At 38.6% G+C, this 18,499-nt stretch overlaps 2 protein-coding genes and 2 pseudogenes across 3 annotated transcripts; 1 reads left to right on the plus strand and 3 right to left on the minus strand.

Annotated features, from left to right (window-relative positions):
- Positions 1 to 1,094: 1,094 nt before the first annotated feature.
- Positions 1,095 to 2,515, minus strand: LOC145229217 (uncharacterized; annotated as a pseudogene).
- Positions 2,516 to 5,847: 3,332 nt separating this feature from the next.
- LOC145229584 (uncharacterized) lies at positions 5,848 to 7,168 on the minus strand. The gene is made up of 2 exons (XM_080094930.1): positions 7,114 to 7,168; positions 5,848 to 7,072 (listed from the first exon to the last, which is right to left on the minus strand). Exons 1-2 carry the CDS (start codon positions 7,166 to 7,168, stop codon positions 6,435 to 6,437), a joined length of 693 nt encoding a protein of 230 aa, XP_079951056.1. The 3' UTR covers positions 5,848 to 6,434.
- A 484-nt stretch (positions 7,169 to 7,652) lies between these two features.
- On the minus strand, positions 7,653 to 9,579 carry LOC145229585 (uncharacterized; annotated as a pseudogene).
- A 513-nt stretch (positions 9,580 to 10,092) lies between these two features.
- Positions 10,093 to 17,610, plus strand: LOC145227913 (large ribosomal subunit protein eL33-like). 2 transcript variants are annotated; one of them, XM_080092871.1, is made up of 5 exons: positions 10,093 to 10,175; positions 11,006 to 11,032; positions 11,236 to 11,388; positions 11,843 to 11,987; positions 17,527 to 17,610. In XM_080092871.1, the coding sequence occupies exons 2-5, from the start codon at positions 11,022 to 11,024 to the stop codon at positions 17,548 to 17,550; spliced, it is 333 nt and encodes a 110-aa protein (XP_079948997.1). In that variant the 5' UTR covers positions 10,093 to 10,175; positions 11,006 to 11,021; the 3' UTR covers positions 17,551 to 17,610. The 2 variants fall into 2 exon arrangements, with proteins under 2 accessions (XP_079948997.1, XP_079948998.1); XM_080092872.1 differs by lacking the exon at positions 10,093 to 10,175 and adding an exon at positions 10,286 to 10,383.
- Positions 17,611 to 18,499: the final 889 nt, after the last annotated feature.

Genomic DNA, 18,499 nt, shown 5'->3' on the forward strand with positions numbered 1-18,499 from the left:
CCACCGCGCCCTATACTTCTTACTATTGCGCTTTTGCTGTATCTTTCAATAATATTGTCGTATTGTTGTTGGGTTATTGCGATTTCGCTCGTCGTGCGTTCGTCATGGGGTTGGGGTGATTTTTGCATTTCTGAAAGTTTATTTTCTAGCTCTGTTTGTTGGGCTTTAATTTTTTTCCCCTTTTCGCATGCGTATTTGATAATAGATCCCCTTAGGTTGCATTTAAGTGCTTCCCAGAGGACTTGGGGAGATACAGCCCCATTATCGTTATTTTTCATAAATTCGGCGATCCATGTTTTAGTTTTTTTTACAAATTTTGCGTCGTCCAACAAGGACGTGTTCATCTTCCAATACCCTCTTCCCCTAGGTATTCTATCCAGATTAGTTACGAGTTTGACGATGGAATGGTCTGATTGTGTGCTTGGTTCTATCTGAATTTGGGTGGTCCTGTTCAAAAGTGTATTTGTGACGAGTATAAAGTCTATGCGACTTGCTGTGTGTGGGTGTTTTTGTGTGCGAGTGTATTGTTTTAGAGTCGGATTTTTGATGCGAAACACGTCATATAACTCTAATCTTTCCATCGCTTGTAAAATTGTATTTTTCGCGCGGCGGTTGCTATGCGTAGTTTTTCCTCCGGTTTTATCTACTTCATCATTAAGTACGCAGTTGAAGTCCCCCGCTAAAATAAATTCATCTGTTCCGCTTTCGGCGCGTTGCTCCTCCAAACGGCTAAACAGGTTGTCGTAAAATTGCGGGCGGTCTTTGTTAGGTCCGTAAACATTACATAGTGTTAAACGCTGGTCAGATATTTCAAGGTCTATGATAACAAGATTGTCAACTATCACTTTGTGTTTTAAGTACGATAGGTTCTTGGAGAACAATACCGCCACTCCTTTGCTTTTTGTTGTGCCGTGCGAGGCTATAATTTCCCCACCCCATTCTAATTCCCATTGTTTGAGGCAGGATGCGGATGTGTGCGTTTCTTGTATACAAATTATATCAATTTTTTTCTGACGCAGAAAATAAAACACACTTCTTCGCTTCTTGGGGTTTTGCAACCCAGCAACGTTGTAAGTTATGATAGAAAGCGGCATTTAAACGCGTTCTAAACCTATTTCAATGTCAAATTCATATTCAAAGCCGCATTCGCAGAGATAGGGTTTGTTACTTGTTAGGCCCCAAAAGTTGGCAGGTTTTCTTCCCACAATTACAATTAACAATTGTGTACTTGCAATAGTTGTTATAAGACAGTTGGTCGTCATGGTTCGTTTGGGTATTGCGTTAACAGTTTTACACACACAAAACATCGCGTACCTTTCGCATTCCAAACATTCGAAAGTACCTTCGTCGGTTTGATACTCTGGCTGAAACTTGTGACAACAGGACATTTTCCTCATAGGTTGATTGCAGATGGTGCAGTTCGTTGTCACCTCCTTATCCGGGACCAGAAATCGGTCAAGTTCGTTGCAGCACGCTGCGGCAATGTTAAACTCCGACGAGCATTTCCAACAAAAGAAACTGGTGTGTTTCTCTGTCACGTATCCATCTTCATCACATATTGGGCAGGAAATGGGGATTTCTAGCTCGCTAAGGCTGATTGATTTTGCTTGGTGCAGGTTTGGTTTAGTTGGGCTTCTTTCATGGCGTTTTCTCGACGAACCCTGCTTTAGTTCCATAGGGGGCTTGCTAATTTGCTTTGTTTCAGGCAACCTTGTTTCTGTGTTGCTTATCTCAATTTCACCCGTTTTGGTGAAGGTGTCGGCGGTGTCCAATTCTAGCGGTTCCCCATTCGGCTTGTCTGAATTCTTATCTTCTCCAGCGCTCTTGTTGCCACTCTTATCGGTGGCGGGGCAATCAACGCCTTTAGCGGTTACATTTTGGCGAGTTTCTAACAGTTTCGGGTAGTCTTTTATTCTTTCAGGGCAGTTTTGTTGTTTGTGCCCAGGTTTTGTGCAGTATTTGCACGTTATTTGCTGCCCGTTGTACGTGCAGTAAAATTCATATCCGTTCATCGTAACGTAGCTTGGGATTGGGTTTTTTTCCACATCGGCTCTGTCAAGAGTGAGAATTCTCATTCCAGTTAATAGTCCTTTTTTATCTTTCCGGTGTTGGATATTTTTTACATCACCATATCTGTTCTCAAATTCTTTTTTAATTTCCTCGTTAGGAAAGGGTATAGGTACCCAACCCACCGCCACATTTAAGTTGTCGGATTCATACAGTCTTACTTCATCAGCTTGTACCAATTTCGTACAACTCCAGTACAGCTTTTCTTGTGGTACACGTCACGTCCACTAAATTTCCCTTTCGTTCGGATATTCCCACCAGCTTCTTTATTGAAAAGCTTTCTTTTTCTATCATATTGACAACATCTTCTCTTTTGCTTTGACTTCTTGTTTTAAAGCTCATGCAAGTGGGTCTATTTAACCGTTCCCCACCTCTTTGTTGTATAACTTGCGCAAAACTAGGACCTTTTTCCATTGCTGCTTGCGTCCGCTCGCTACGAGCGCCAACATAGAATGATGAAAATTTGAGCGCGTTTTTTTTTTTTTTTTTTTTATTATTGGCGATAAAATATGGAAATGACAAAATAACAACATAGGAACACACAGTAGCGAACAAACACAAAGGCAATTAACGCAAGTGCGCATTCCACTTTAATTTATACTTAGACAGAGTATCATTTTTCATTGCTATGATTTTTTCGTTACATTGGCAACGTTTCACTTGGTAGACAAACATGTCTACTCTTGGTTTCAGTTTTTGTAGTTTACATCTGTAGATGACAAATCTGGCGTTTAAAAGCATACAATTCACAAGTTTCAAAAAATAGTGATCAATTTTTTCATTATGAAGTCCAAACGTTTTTATACCATTATTTAAAACGATTCGGCAGCCTAGAACACTGTCGATCCATGAACTAACATTTTCCCAGTATGCCTGTATACATACACATTCACAAAATAAATGTAACATAGTTTCTTTGCACACGCCGCAAAAAGTGCACTCATCAGCATCAGCAATCCCGAAGCCATAAAGGGTGTCGTTTAGAACAATAGCCCTAAGATTAATCTTAATTTGGAAGGAGCGCAATTTTGTTTCCACTGTGCAATCGTACAGATTTTTGTACATTTCTCCCCATTTTTCAGTGGTGAGCGGTTCCCATTGTAAAATCTCCTCCCATTTATTTTCTTGCTTTGTCGGCCGCTGTAGGTTTATTGACGCGAAAAACTGATATGCATTTTTGCTATTTGGTAATTTGTTGCGTATACCTGCCAATATTTTTTCAGTGGAAGTTTGTCTGTAGATTTTACTTGAGGTGTGTGTTTCCCATGTAGTGGGAATAGCCGCGATTAGACACTGGTAGTCAGAATGATTTTTACTGTCGTTTGCCAAATCGTAAATTTCGCAAAGTTTATTGAAAGTTTGATATTCCGATTTGTTGTCAATAATTTGGTGGTATTCAAGTATCCCAGCGTTAACGAAATTCTCGTAGGCGATTGGTTTTCGCTTGAACAGTACACTTCTATTTAACCACATGCAGTTGTTGTAAACAGTGGGCTGCTGCCAAAACTGGGTTACGCAATCTTTCCAAAGGTCGACCGATGACCAAAACGTCCTGAGGGGTGTCAGTTTTTTAACTTGTTTATGGGTTGGTTTTAGATTGGTGGCTGCGATGCATATCATGGTATGTAGAGAAGTAATATTCGTTTCGATGCTTTTCCAAAGCGAGACATAAGCAGTATCGAATAGTTTTCTTATCCAAGAAAAACGTATTGATTTGACGTAGGCTTCCACGTCTATCATATTTATCCCTCCCTCTTCAATTTTACAGCACAGTTTGTTCCTTGCTACTCTCTCCCAGTTTGAGCCCCATAAAAAGGTGAAAAGTTTTCTTTTAATTTCTTTTAAAAACGGTCGAGGTATATTTACAGGCAAAACACTTAGTTTGTAAAGTAGCTTGGGTATCGCCAACGTTTTGATAATAATCACTCGACCCAATAAGGAAAGTGACCTTGCCAACCACGGTTTTGTTACAGATTGAATTTCCTTACTTACAGATTCAAAGTTTAGTGTAAACAGGTTACCACTACATCTGGTGGTAGGAATTTTAACTCCGAGGTACTTAACGAAAGTTTTAGGCCAGGTTAAACCTTCTGATTTCAGGTAGTATTTAGGGTTTGTCTCTACCTTGCCTATGTGCATTGCACTTGATTTTGTGAGATTTATATTGCAGCCAGTGTGCATACCAAATACATTTGCTTCATCAAATGCTGCTCGAAAGCTGCTTTCCGACCCATCTAGAAAAAGTAAGGCGTCGTCAGCAAATAGCGAAATTTTTACTTCCTGTTTTCCTATACTGATTCCTTTTACGTTTTTGTTCCCTTTAATTGCCAAGGCTAGAAATTCTATTGCGAGTACGAAAAGCGAAGGGGACAACGGGTCACCTTGACGAACACCCCTTTCAACCCTGACAGGATTTGACATGTGGTTATTGTTTATAATCAAGCACTTCGAGTCCGCATAAAACGTTTTTATCCACCTGCACAAGTCGTTTCCAAAACCAAATTTTGAGCACGCTGCATTAAGGAAGTCCCAATTCACAGAGTCGAACGCTTTACAAATATCTAAAAACAAAAAGGCCCCCGACGTTCCTTGCTCGGCAACGTGATCCCAAATATTAAAAAGCGTTCTTATGTTATCTCCTATGTACCTGCCCCTGACAAAGCCCGTCTGTTCGGGGGCGATGATTGTCGGAAGCACATTTTTGATACGGCTATTGATCGCTTTGGCTGCTATCTTATAGTCAGCGTTCAGTAAAGTTATCGGACGATAGTTTTCCGCGTATAGAGGATCTTTCTCTTGTTTAGGAATTAAGGTTACTACACCCCAAGCCATTTGTCCACCAAAAGAACCTGTCTCGAATGCGTTGTTAAGTGCGTTCACCAGTAAGTGTTTTAATTCTTTCCAGAACGTTTTGTAAAATTCCGCTGGTAAACCGTCTAGTCCCGGGGATTTGTTATTTTTCATTGTCCTGAGGGCTTCTAAGCATTTCTCGGCGGTCAATTTTCCCTCACACATACGCGCTTTTTCCTCGTCCAGTGTTGGGCATGCTATGTTATTAATATAATCGTATATTTTGCTGGTGGTGCACAACGGGTCTTTGCTCGCGCTGTACAACGTTTTAAAATACTCTTGAAGAGTGCGTAAAATTGTATTTTGGTCCGTTTCTATCTTCGAAGTTGAGTTTAATCGCGTAATGGCTTTCTTTTCCATTCTCCGTTTTTCGAGGTTTAGAAAGTATGCATTATTTTTACCTCCATATTCAGCCCATCGCGCTCTACTTCGTATTATTGCGCTTTTGGTATGCCTTTCAATAATATCATCATATTTTTCTTGAGTAACTGCAATTTCGCTGGTTGTGCGCTCATCATGGGGTTGGGGTAATTTTCGCATTTCATTAAGTATATTTTCCAGCTCTGTTTGTTTTGCTTTAGCTTTTCGTTTCTTTTCGCTTGCATATTTTATAATGCAACCGCGAAGATTGCATTTTAGTGCTTCCCACAGGATTTGCGGAGATACTTCCCCGTTATCATTATTTTGATGAATTCAGCGATCCATTTTTTGGTATTTTCTACAAATTTCCGGTCTTCTAATAAGGATGTATTGAATTTCCAGTAGCCTCTACCCCTGGGTATTTTATCAAGGTTGAGTGTAAGTCTAACAATACTGTGGTCCGATTGCGTGCTTGGGTCAATTTGAATATGGGTTGTCTTGTTTAGTAGTTCGTTTGTGACAAGCACAAAATCAAGCCTACTAGCCGTGTGCGGGTTAGTTTCTGTGCGCGTGTAATGTTTCGCCTTGGGATGTTTGATACGAAATACATCATATAATTCAAGGTTTTCCATAGCTTGTAAGATGGTAGTTTTTGCGCGTTGGTTAGTGTGCATTGCTCTACCTCCTGTCTTGTCTAGCTCATCATTGAGTACGCAGTTAAAGTCACCAACTAAAACCATATTTTCGGTTCCGCTTTTAGCGCTTTTATCAGCTACAACCCGAAAGACGTTTTCGTAGAACTGCGGGTTGTCCTGGTTGGGCCCATAGAGATTGCACAGCGTTATGCGCTGCTGGTCATTTATTTCAAGCTCAATGATTATATAACGTCCGTGATTATCAACAGTCACGTCGTGTTTCAGGTAGGAAAGGTTTTTGGAAAACAAAACCGCCACTCCTTTACTTTTTGTTGTGCCATGCGAAACTACAATTTCCCCGCCCCATTCTAACTCCCATTGCTTGAGATTTGATGCAGATGAGTGCGTTTCTTGTAGACACATTATATCGAACTTTTTTTGTCTTAAAAAATGAAAGACGCTTCGCCGTTTCCTTGTGTTTCGCAACCCTGCTACGTTGTAGGTTATTACAGTGAGAGGCATTTAAATACGTTCTACACCAATGTCTATATCATATTCATATTCAAAGCCACAATCGCACAAGTACGGGTTGTTAGGTCCCATTAACTGAGATGTTATTTTCCCGCAGCTACAGTGGACAAGCGTATATTTGCATGCATTATTCACACAGTTAGTAGTCATTGTCCGTTTTGGTATAGCATTAACAGTTTTACAAATGCAAAACATTGAATACCTTCTGCATTCCACGCATTCGAAAGTTCTTTCATCTGTTTGGTACTCCGGCTGAAACTTGTGGCAGCACGGCATCCTTCTCATGGGTTGGTGGCATGTGACACAATTAGTTTTCACCTCCTTATCCGGGACCAAAAATCTATCAATTTCGTTGCAGCACGATGTAGCAATGTTGAACTCCGATGAACATTTCCAGCAGAAGAATGTTGAATTTTTTTCTGTTACGTAGCTCTCTTCTTTACATTTTGGGCAGGAAATTGGTATTTTTAGTTCACTTAGACTTATCGATTTCGCTTGATGTAGATTTCCTTCGGTTGGGCTTCGTTGGTGCCGTTTCCTTGATGACCTATTTTTAGTTTCCAAGAGCGATCCGTTAATTAGCTGTTCATCCGGCAACTTAGTTTCGGGTTTTCTTATCTCCTTTTCTGCTAAAATTTGAGCGCGTTTGTGCAGTTGTGACAACTATAACTGTTGCGTGGCGACACCATGCGGAAATTTCGATCCTTAACTGCCCCATTGTTCATAAAATTCCGCTAAGTTTTTTTAGGATTTTTTTTATCTGTAAGAATTTCGGATCCAGAAATTAGGCGATTTATGCAAAATCGCTTTTCCTTTGTGTACATCAGTGGTTCCCAAACTTTTTAATATTTTTTTCTAAACGGTCCCCTTGCCATTATTTCGAGGGCTCGCGGTCCTTAAGCCTAAATGTGTATTTCATAAAAACAAAAGTTGATTGCAGGATTTTAGCCAGTTGTGCAAAATTGCGCATAATAATCATCCAAGGACAGCATGTGACTTCACAAACAGGACAAAAACATTACGATTGTGCGCGAACAATTGCATTTATTATAGCTTTCATTCAATAAAGGCCATTGTTTAGCAATGGAGACAGTCGATTCTCAATTCTACTTTGATTTAAACTTATTTAGTGGCACAAACTGACGCCAAATAAGATTATAGAATTACTTCAATCGCCTCGCGGTCCCCTCAAAATTGCCTCACGGACCCCTAAAGGACCGCGGACCCCAGTTTGGGAACCGCTGGTGTACATTCAGCTTGTTTGTGGCCTTCCTTACCACAGTATTTACAAGTAAAAACTTGACCGTTGTACGTAACATAAAATTCATAGTTTTCAATCCTTATATAGCTAGGGATAGGTTTTTTCTCCACATCTTGAGCACTCATAGTTGCGATACGCATTCCGGTTAGCAGCCCTTCTTTACCTTTTTTATGTGTTATTTTTATCACTTTTCCGTATCTATCAGAAAGTACTTTAGTTTAGCTAGAATTTCATTTTGAAACGGCATCGGCACCCATCCAATAGCAACATTAGTCTTGTCGCTTTCGTAACGTTTAACTTGTTTGACTTTACCTGCCAGCTTTGTATAAAGTTCAAGAACATTTTGTCGGCATGTGCAAGTAACATCGATGCTGTTGCCTCGCATCTCAGCTATTCCTATTTTTTTTATTGGGAAATCCAAATTTTTCAGGATCTCTATTGCCTCATTACGCTTTCATTGATTTCCAGTCTTGAAGTTCAGACTTGGTCTTTTAAATCCTACCGCTGTTTTACTTGTGCGTAACTTCGTTTGTCAGCCATTTTTTGATCAGCACTCCACGAGCGCAAAACGTGAATGATGTTCGGCCAAGTTCCTGCCCTATAGAGCAATATTACTGATTCTGTACGTTGTGGTTGTTGTCGCTGTGGATTATTACACGAGATTCGGAAAGTGTGATTTGTGTGGGAAAGGGCGGGGCGTGTTTCAACGTGACAAACGTCCTTGTGAGGCTCAGCCTTGCAGGTCGGCCGTTCAGAGTCTACAAGGCCTATACGTTAAAGCCTCAGGAAAGACTAAGACAACAAACACAATAGACAATAATAACTTTGGTCTTGGCGTTTTAATTAGGACTGTTTGACATTAGGTCAGGTCCGATCGCCTGTTGTGCAAAATCAACACCTTTCTGTGGATGTGTCTCCAATTACCAAAATTATCAATCGAAAATTGATTACAATTTTTATGTCTCTGGGCGTCGATTACTGGCTTTTATTTAAATTACTAAAAATCTACCAAATTTTGACTTTATATGGATGGATGTGCTACTAGTTACCAAAATATAAACGTCGACAATTAGTAACAATTTTTACATCTCCGGAGGTCGATTCTCGAGGTCTGGTTTTTGTTTGACCGACCAAAAATGTTGGTCAAATAAAAAGACTGTTTCAAGATGTACAATACTGCAGTTTATGACGAAATTTGGACGTCGATAATAAGTAAAGATATTTGCACGTCTCTCATTTCGGAAAAAACGACCGACATTAAATCTGTAAAGTTTTTCATTAAATTGCCCCCAAAAAAACATTTCTAGGACTGTATTTCGACTAAATACAGGCTACTATCAAAAAGACGTCCAAAAATTAACCCTGAGATTTAGTCTAATGTTACCAAAATTTAACGTCTAAAACAGTGGTCGGCAACCACCGGTCCGCGGTTTTTAAGGCCGGTACGTGACAAAAATTTCAGTTTCAAACCGGTCCGCAGTGCAAAAAAGGTTGCCGACCCCTGGTCTAAAATACGTAAACATTTAAGGCTGGAAGCCACTAAACATCGATATTTGTCGAATCGACGTCGTTAGCACATTTCCACTAATATTCGACGTCGATAGGACGTCATTTGCTTGCTTGGTGGTTTAATACAATGACGCTGCGAAAAATCATTTGATAAACAGCTTTAAGTGCAAGTTCCGGTCAATTTTGTAATTTACCTACCGCCGGTTTTTAACCGCCTTGTATCCATCCATGTTGTCGCACCTAGTTACGTGGCCCTTTGCGCAGCTCGCTTCTTCGTCAAGCTTGCCACCTACTCTGTCACCTGTTAGTGATCATAAATCGTAGCCTAAGGTGCAGTTGTTGAGCCCTTTTACCATTGTACTCCATATCTATTTTAATTTAGCGTATTTCAATCCTGAGGTTTTTGCAACTGTTTTTGATGCAAATATTGCTTCTGCTAATCTCTAATGTTCTGCATTGAAGCTAAATACAATAGGCACAAAATGACAAATTTGTATGTTCTTGGCATGTGTAAACGATCCAAAAATGACCATTGAATCAACATTTATTTTGAGTACCAGTGCGGTGGTATCGTGCGTTTTTGGTATTGCTCCACCAGATCGTACCGTGCCCGCACTTAGGCGTTCTTTGCGTGCCGTACCTGCCTACCGTTCCCTATGATGGTTTTGGACGCGTGCCGTGCTGACGTACTGCCATCCTTACTAACAACATGATTGCAAAAAATATTTTGTATTTTTTAACTCTGTAGCCACCAAAGGATTATTTGGATTATTTTTTTACCACAAACAAATCACAAATCTTATCACAAAAAATACCTGCTGCTAATAAATGCAGAATTTTGGCAAACAATAAATAGTCTGTTTATATGATGTCTATACTTTTTAACATCTCATGCGGTTTACATCTGCACGCTCTTTTCGGAATATTTCGTGGCCAAGGCGAAGCTTTTAATTGAGCGGCAGGTAATTGGTTATTTCATGAAATTTATTTATTTTTGGTCGAAGATACGGTGATTCGTTCAAGTTAATGTCCCCAAGCTCCACGTTGAAACTGTCATTCAAGTAAATTCAGCAAGGGGGAAGGGCCTGTTAGACTTCACAAAACGAAATCCCTAAGAGCTTTCCTTCGCACTCATTTAAGTGTGTTTTACTATGTTTTCAGCAGTGTGATGTAAGACATTATTACATCTTAGACGTTCCCCTTTTTTGTCGAACACTGTACGTTTTACATAAACTCAATGTTTGACTGGCATGGCAATGCAAAAATACCCTCAACACTGCATGTGGTCAGCTTTTAGTTCAAAGTATTGGAATGTGCAAAATTAATCAGCAGCATCCTTTAAAGCACCAATGAGATACAGGAAAATGTTTCAGTAACCAATCTTGATGCCTTAGCTAAAAACAAACTATTATGTGTTATAAAAGCTGTGGCGATCTTCACACTTCTGCTGTGGGTCACGTCTAAAACTGCGGGCCCGCTTGGCCCGCTTGACCCAGCACTTGGCCCGTTTTTCCCTGCGAGAGACGGGCCAAGCAATGGATATTGTGGGCCCGCAGTTTTTCCTTGCAAGAGACGCGACAAGCACTGGATATAACGGGCCCGCAGTTTTTGTACTTATGAGAGACGCGACAAGCACTGGATATAGTGGGCCCGCAGTTTTTCAATTGCATGAAGTGCTGGGCCAAGTGATCCAAGTGGGCCCGCAGTTTTAGACGTGACCGTTCTGCTGGTCACTCACACTATTATCCATTGTTTTTATCCATATTTGTAATATTGTGTATTTTGGTTACAGAGCCATTTCAGTGAAAATGTGTGACAGGTGGGTTGTTTTTTGTTTTGTTTTTAATCACATTTTTAAGCTTTTTTTCACTGGATTAAAACAGCAGGAAATTAACTAAATGTGTTATATTTACTGTGTTGGTGCTCAGCAAAAAATACTGTGCTGTACATAATGTATTTAGTTAGTTATTGTATTTTCTTTTATTATTGTTGGCAAAACAATTAAAGTTTCATATATTTTAGACTTTGGTCAAAAGCTGTATTCACTGGGTACACAAGGGGTCTAAGAAACCAACATGAGCACACAGCTTTGATTAAAATTGAAGGAGTTAAATCAAAAACTGAAACTGGTTTTTATGTTGGAAAGCGATGTGCATACGTTTACAAGGCCAAGAGGTATGTTTTTAAGGGTTAGATTTTAAACTTGCTTTTTTCCATCTGCACAGAATTTAAGTTTTATTTAATTATGTTTTCGTCCATATAGCCAGATAGTGCTACATCGTTTGGTTAAATTACTGCTATTCTAGGTACAATAATGGTCAGTGAAACTGCTTAGTTTCATGCCTACCCCAATCTTTGAATTGATGCAAGCAATGTTTTGGTGAGATAAGTATTACATTCTCCACAAACCTTTTCAATAAAACCTTATTCAGCAGATAATTGTCATGTTGAAATAAAATCACTGGCAACTGCCATTTTCACTTCGTCCTAAACTGGTACATATCCTTTCAAAAACATTGACAACTAATATGATAGTGAACAGACTATATGTTTAAGCAAGATTTTGCCCTGAATTGAACAGAAACATTTTGCAAAGCTGAGCTACTCACTTGTTGGTTGTTAATTTTAGGAAGACCAGAACGCCACGCGGTGAACCAAACAAGACCCGAGTTATCTGGGGAAAAGTGACCCGACCTCATGGTAGTAGTGGTATGGTTAGGGCTGTATTCAAGAGAAATTTGCCATCAAAAGCAATTGGTCAAAGAATTCGCATTGTAAGTACTCTTCAAGTTTTAAATGGTGTCATTTATTGGTGGTTTACCAGACAAAGTGCATGGCTCCAAATTTTCACAAATAACATCTCAGTTGATAGTTTGCTCAGCTAATTAGTTAATTTATTGTTGCAAATTGGGACTCAAATTGTTTTCGTCTATTTTTTTCTGTCTAATGCTAGTTTGTTCTACCCTTTTGGTAAAGAAACTAAATTTATCTTAATTTACACACATGTTAGATAATTATGGGTCATATTGATTTTACTCGAATTGTTTGTTTGTTTTTCTTTTTTTTTTCTTCTTTTTTTTTCTTCCCAAAGTTTGTCAGACTTGTTTTTCCATCAAATGTTTGATGGATTTGGCTGAAATTTACACAGATGGTAGATATAGTTATGTAGATGTGCATCCCACTTTGTTTTTGTTGATAACCCCAGTATTTACCCCGCTAGCCCCCTAAAATGGGTATTTTCCCCCCCGAAGTTTGTCCGACTCGTTTTTCCATCAAATGTTTGATGGATTTGGCTGAAATTTACACAGATGGTAGATATATTCATGTAGATGTGCATCCCACTTTGTTTTTGTTGATAACCCCAGTATTTACCCCGCTAGCCCCCTAAAATGGGTGAGTTTTTAAACAGTGTCAGAATTGGCTGAAATTTGGATTTTTTGTACAGTATGCCATTTATAGGTGTCGATTGTTGTGTTCAACCCTGTAGTCCTAACATTTACCCCACAAGCCCCTAAAGCAGGGGTTCTTAACCTGGGGTGCACGCACCCCCAAGGGGTGCGAGAACTGTTCCTAGGGGGTGCGGGGATGCTGAATCATTAAGGTTGGTTAGGTCTATTCTATTTAAGCAATTACAGAAGGGGGAGCGAAAATTGGTTAGTGATTTGAAAGGGGGTGCGAAAATTGGTTAGTGATTTGAAAGGGGTGCAGCAAGGAAAAAAGGTTAAGAACCACTGCCCTAAAGTGTAAAATGTATTTGTATGTTACTGGGCACCACAAACGAAAGATTTATTTGGTGCAATAGTGTTACAAGGGCAACCAGTTGTATGTTGCTCATTAGTGGATTGCTTGGTGGTCGTTTTTGCGCCATGGCAGTTAGGGGCTTGTTAACAGCCCTATGATGTCAGAAACATTAACGGTTGTTGCTCAAAACACCTCTAGTGGTCAAAATTTTAAACATTGGCGGATTGGGCTGAAATTTTCCAGTACTATTGATTGAGTCATTGTGGTTTTTATATATTTTTTAGTTTCTGTGTCGAACCCAATTAGTTACCCTACTAGCCCCCTAAAATCGGTCAGTTTTTTAAAACGTTAAATAGGACATACTTCAAACAGTATCTGGGGTGAATCTAATTTTATAGTTTGTTTTCTACATAGTATTATTATTTAAGCCCAGTGCCGATCACTGTGTTTTACCTTACAACACCCGACATTCTCATGGTTATCTCTTGAATTGCATTATTTTCAACTTTGCATGTGTGGGGACCCATGAGTTTTTGCCTGCAGAAACGACTAAAGTTATAAAAGACGATGGCTAATATGGGACCCAATACAAAATAAGCATAGGAAATATATTTATGTTTTAAAATAGGTTATAGTGTATATGCAAGGGCAATATGTGCTAAGCCACCCTTCTAGTTAAATTTGATCCTCCAAAGTTTGAGCCGGCAGTTACCCACAAGCCTGCAAAATGTGAAACTTTAAAACAACTGTACTTACTCTGAGAAAAGAGTTCAAACTTTATTGGTCAGTGCATTATAAAGCCTTTTGATCGCTGGTCTGCAAAAGCTCTTGTTGTGTGTTCAAATCCCACTGCAGATTATTTTTTTTAGCCTGCGCCTTGCCTTATGTGGGATTGTTTGATGACTGACTGCTTCATTTGTACGCCGTTAATTGGCTTGAATGACTATGATGTAAAGCATTTTTTGTTAAATTTTCAAAATAAATTTTGTTGAATTTACCTATTTTTACATCTTTACCCCCAAATATTTATTTTAAGGGTAACCTGCCTTTTATTCAGAAATTCCCTTACTGTGTTGGAATTTTAAACAGTTGTTTGTCTTGTATTAACTTGGCCTATTTGGCCCAGTGGTTACCGCCATTGTTCTTGGTGGAAAAAGAAATGTAACAATTTTTATTGTATCACACTGACAGACAATATGTACATTGGATAGTTGATGGTACATATATTGTTGATCTTGCTTCTCTGTGATACAATCTTGCTTCGCATTCTTTCGATTTGGGTTGTATTTTTGTTAAATCAGAAAAGCGAATTACTTTTTGAAAATTACTGTGCCAGTTTGAAAAATCAAACAAATATTATTCGCTTTTGCGACCAAACATTACCAGCCAGACAACGCTTAACAGTGATCTCACAGGAAGATTATGACGTCACAAACAGAATTAACCATTATCACGCCAAATTGTCATGAAATGATTATTGGGAACTATCATGAAATTACAGCCTTGATAAATAATAAAATACTACGACGAACAAAGTCAAAGAGTAGATGCTCATATACGGGCGACCCAACTTTGTGTTGCAACTCATAGGTTGGGAAACACTGGTCTATAATACTATCTGGTTTTTGTAATAGGGGTTTTAACTGTTTTAAAAAAGGCTGAGAACATCAATTTTGTAAAACTAGAGATTTAGCGTATTTTTGTAAATATACATAGCATTGTTATGATTTTAAAAAATGAGCAAGAACTGTAAAGTTAGAGTTAAAAATATCCCACTATAGCATTGAGGAGCTTTTTTCTTGTAATGCCTTTGTATCCATGGAAATGTTGGTTGTGGCCATACAGTCAATTGTCGTTTATTATTGGTCCCCCTAGCCCCCTAACATGGGTGACTTTTTTTTTAAACAATGTCTGAATTGGATGAAATTTGGACGGTTTGTTCATTTTGTTATTTATAGGTGTTGATTGTTGTGTTTAACCCTAAAGCCCCAATTTTTACACCACTAACCCCCTAAAGTGGGTGATTTTTTTAAAACTATGTATGAATTGGAACAAATTTAGACAGTTTGTTCATTTTACTATTTATGTTTTTTTTTTTCGTTTTTTTCCCCTGAAGTTTGTCCACCCCATTTTGCCATGAAACGTTTGATGGATTTCGATGAAACTTTCAGAGATGGTAAATGTGGTTATGCAGATGTGTCATCTACTTCGTTTGACTTGATAACCCCAGTATTTACCCCGCTAGACCCCAAAATGTAAAACGTTTTTGTAGGTTGATGTGCACCACAAACAGAAAATTTCTGTAGTGTAATGGTGTAATAAAGGCAACAGAACATATAGTACTTGTGTTTGTGCATTACTTGGTGGACGTTTTTGCGCATGGCAACAGAGGGGTGTTAACAGCCTTATGACGTCAGAAGCGTTAACGAATGTTGCTTGTAACACCTCTAGTGGTCAGAATTTTAAACATTGGCTGATTTGGATAAAATTTTACAGGACTGTTGTTTGGGTCATTGTGGTTTCAAATTTTGTACTTTTGGGTGTAGAACCCCACCAGTTACCCCACTAACCCCCTAAAATGGGTGAAATTTTTAAACAGTGTCAGAATTAAATGAAATGGGACAGCTTGCAGAATACTTGGTGGTCGTTTTTGTACGTGTCAGTGAGGGGGGTATTAACAGCCTTATGACGTCAGAAGTGTAAACGAATGTTGCTAATGACACCTCTAGTGATCAGAATTTTAAACATTGGCCGATTTGGATAAAATTTTACAGGACTGTTGTTTGGGTCATTGTGGTCTCATATTTTAAACTTTTGGGTGTAGTACCCCATCAGCTACCCCACTAACCCCCTAAAATGGGTAAAAATTTGAAAACATTGTCGGAATTAAATGAAATTTGGACAGCTTGCAGAGTTTGTCATTTATAGGTGTTGATTGTTGTGTTTAACCCTGTAGTTCCAATATTTACCCCTCTTGCCCCCTAGTATGGGTAAATTTTTTAAACAATGTCTGAATTGGATGAAATTTGGACAACTCATGGAGTGTGCCATTTATAGTTGTTGATTGTTGTGTTCCACCCTGTCAAACAAACATTTACCCCACTAGCCCCCCAAAATCGGTCCATTTTTTAAACAATAATGTTGGAATTGATTGATTTTTTTTCATATAGAACACAAAATAAAAACACCTTGAAAAATGTATGAATGAAATGAAATTTGAATAGTTTGTACTCCATATAGCATATTTATTTTTGCACAGTACCGATCACTATGTTTGACCTTACGATACCAAAACTTTCCATACTTATCTCTTGAAATGCATTATTTACAAATTTGCATGTGTGGGGACCCATAAGTTTCTGCTTGCAGAAACAACCAAGGTTATAAAAGACAGTGGATGTTATGGGACCTAATATAAAATAAATGTGGGAAATATTTTAATGTTTTAAAATAGGTTATGGTGTATATGCAATGTCAATATGTGCTAAGCCACCCTTCTAGTTATAGGTGTAGATTGTTGTGTTTTACCCTGTAGCCCAAACATGTACGCACAAGGCCTTTAAATTGGTAGAATTTTTGAACAATGTCTGGATTGTATGAAATTTAGACAGTTTGTTAATATTGCCAATTTGGGATGTTGATTGTTAAGTTGTGCCATGTAACCCCACCATTTATCCCACTAACCCCTAAAATGGATAAATTTTGCAAAAAATAGCAAAATTAAATGTGACATTTGTTGTTTGTACCTCCTATGGCATGATTTTTTCTGAAGAATTATCGCCCTGTTTAGACTCATAGCACCCAAATTTGTCATAGTTATTTCATAAAATGCATTATTTACAACTTTGCATGTGTGGGGACCCATGAGATTCTGCTTGCAGAAACAACCAAGGTTATAAAAGAAAGTAGCTGATGGACTGATTGTAAAATAAGTGCAGGGTGTATGTAAATGTTAACAAATAATTTGTCACAGTAAATGTGCAATGGCAAAATGTGCTAAGCCATCTTTCTAGTAAGCTGGTTTTGTTACTTTGTTTGTCAATAACTTATATTTGTTTCATATCTTATGTTTATGAAGAATTTCAGTGCCGCTATTGTTTTTTGCAGCTGAAACTGTATCTATCACAAACATCAGGGTCTTTGTATACAGACAAGTAGAAACCAGCAATGAGAAATTTTTGAGTTTATTGTTGCATTTATTTGGGATGTTGAAAACAAAAATTCGTGTTGTCATTAAAACTTAAGATTTTCACGGGCCCACAAAATTATCTTATGACCCACAATTGGCATGCAGGCCTGCAGATAGAACAATGTCCACACAGCTTTAAACAGTGTCAAGTACATAATTTTGCGGTTTAACAATCTTGTGTATGACCTATTATTCCGTAAAATGCATTATAAACTAATTGGCATGTGTGGGGGAGTTTAAGACATGTGGGTTAATATGGGAGCCAACATAATGCTAAGCATAAACTTAGCCATGCTGAATAATCCATTTCCTATGTGCAATGACAATATGTGCTATGTATAGTTGATCTTATACCCCTATAGTTGATTTTTGTTTTGTTACAGATGATGTATCCATCCAGGATATAAGAAGATCCCAATAATGCTGCAACAACTTGTCGTTTTGCGTCAATAAAGTTGTAACAATGACCTAAATTGTATATTGCAGAATAAAGGCTAAACTTATTCACTTTATGTGACTTGGAAGGTTTATTTATGTGGTGGCCAAGTGCTTTCACCTGTAGGAAGTATACACTCTACAAAGTAGTACTTGACAAGATAAATATATAAAGGATGAAATTGCCTGGCCAGAGACTGGCCTGGTGGGCGACTGGCCGGTTGCGATGTTTGCATTCATATAAGACGACGCAGCATCGACTAAAAATATCAGCTTGGTGCCACTTTTTAACCAGTAATATGCACCGCTGAAACTTGGGCGATAATAAGTGTTTCGTTTCCATCAACGCGCAACAAGCCACCGTGAGGAGAAGGTCCAACCTTGACCAACTTAACGCGAGTGCTTCGTTTTCTTCCATCGACCTGTGCGTTTCCGCAGAATTCCAGAACGGCTTGTTGTGCATTTTAAAAATGTGCACATTGTGCAAAACAAGTTCGCGTCCCGTCACTTCATGTGATTGTAGTTTTAGGCGTAACTACAATAGGGCACGACACATTTTCAAAATTTCGCGGGTGAAAGAAACAGGTTGAATATACAGAAACAAAGGTATTTACACGATAAAATATTTTCAAAAAGGTCAATATATAATGCCTAAAAATACCTCTGAGTTGGTGCAGTAACGCCAAACCACCAAGTGTTTTATCGTCCGTGCAGATAAGTATGTTGTGACCCAACGTCGTGCACGGTGACGTGTTGAATTCTAATCTATTTGTCAATTTCCTTTATCTGACGCTGCAGCAGTTTTAAGGGGATGAGAGGCGCCATGTCCATTTGTTACGCGTACTCTATTTTATTGCAATAATGAAGTATTCTGGACAGTTGGAACATTATGCAGCGACTACGGACATTTTGTCATCTATC

Source organism: Phallusia mammillata, chromosome 5 (assembly GCF_965637545.1).
Source record: "Phallusia mammillata chromosome 5, kaPhaMamm4.hap1.1, whole genome shotgun sequence".
Lineage (NCBI taxonomy): Eukaryota > Metazoa > Chordata > Ascidiacea > Phlebobranchia > Ascidiidae > Phallusia > Phallusia mammillata.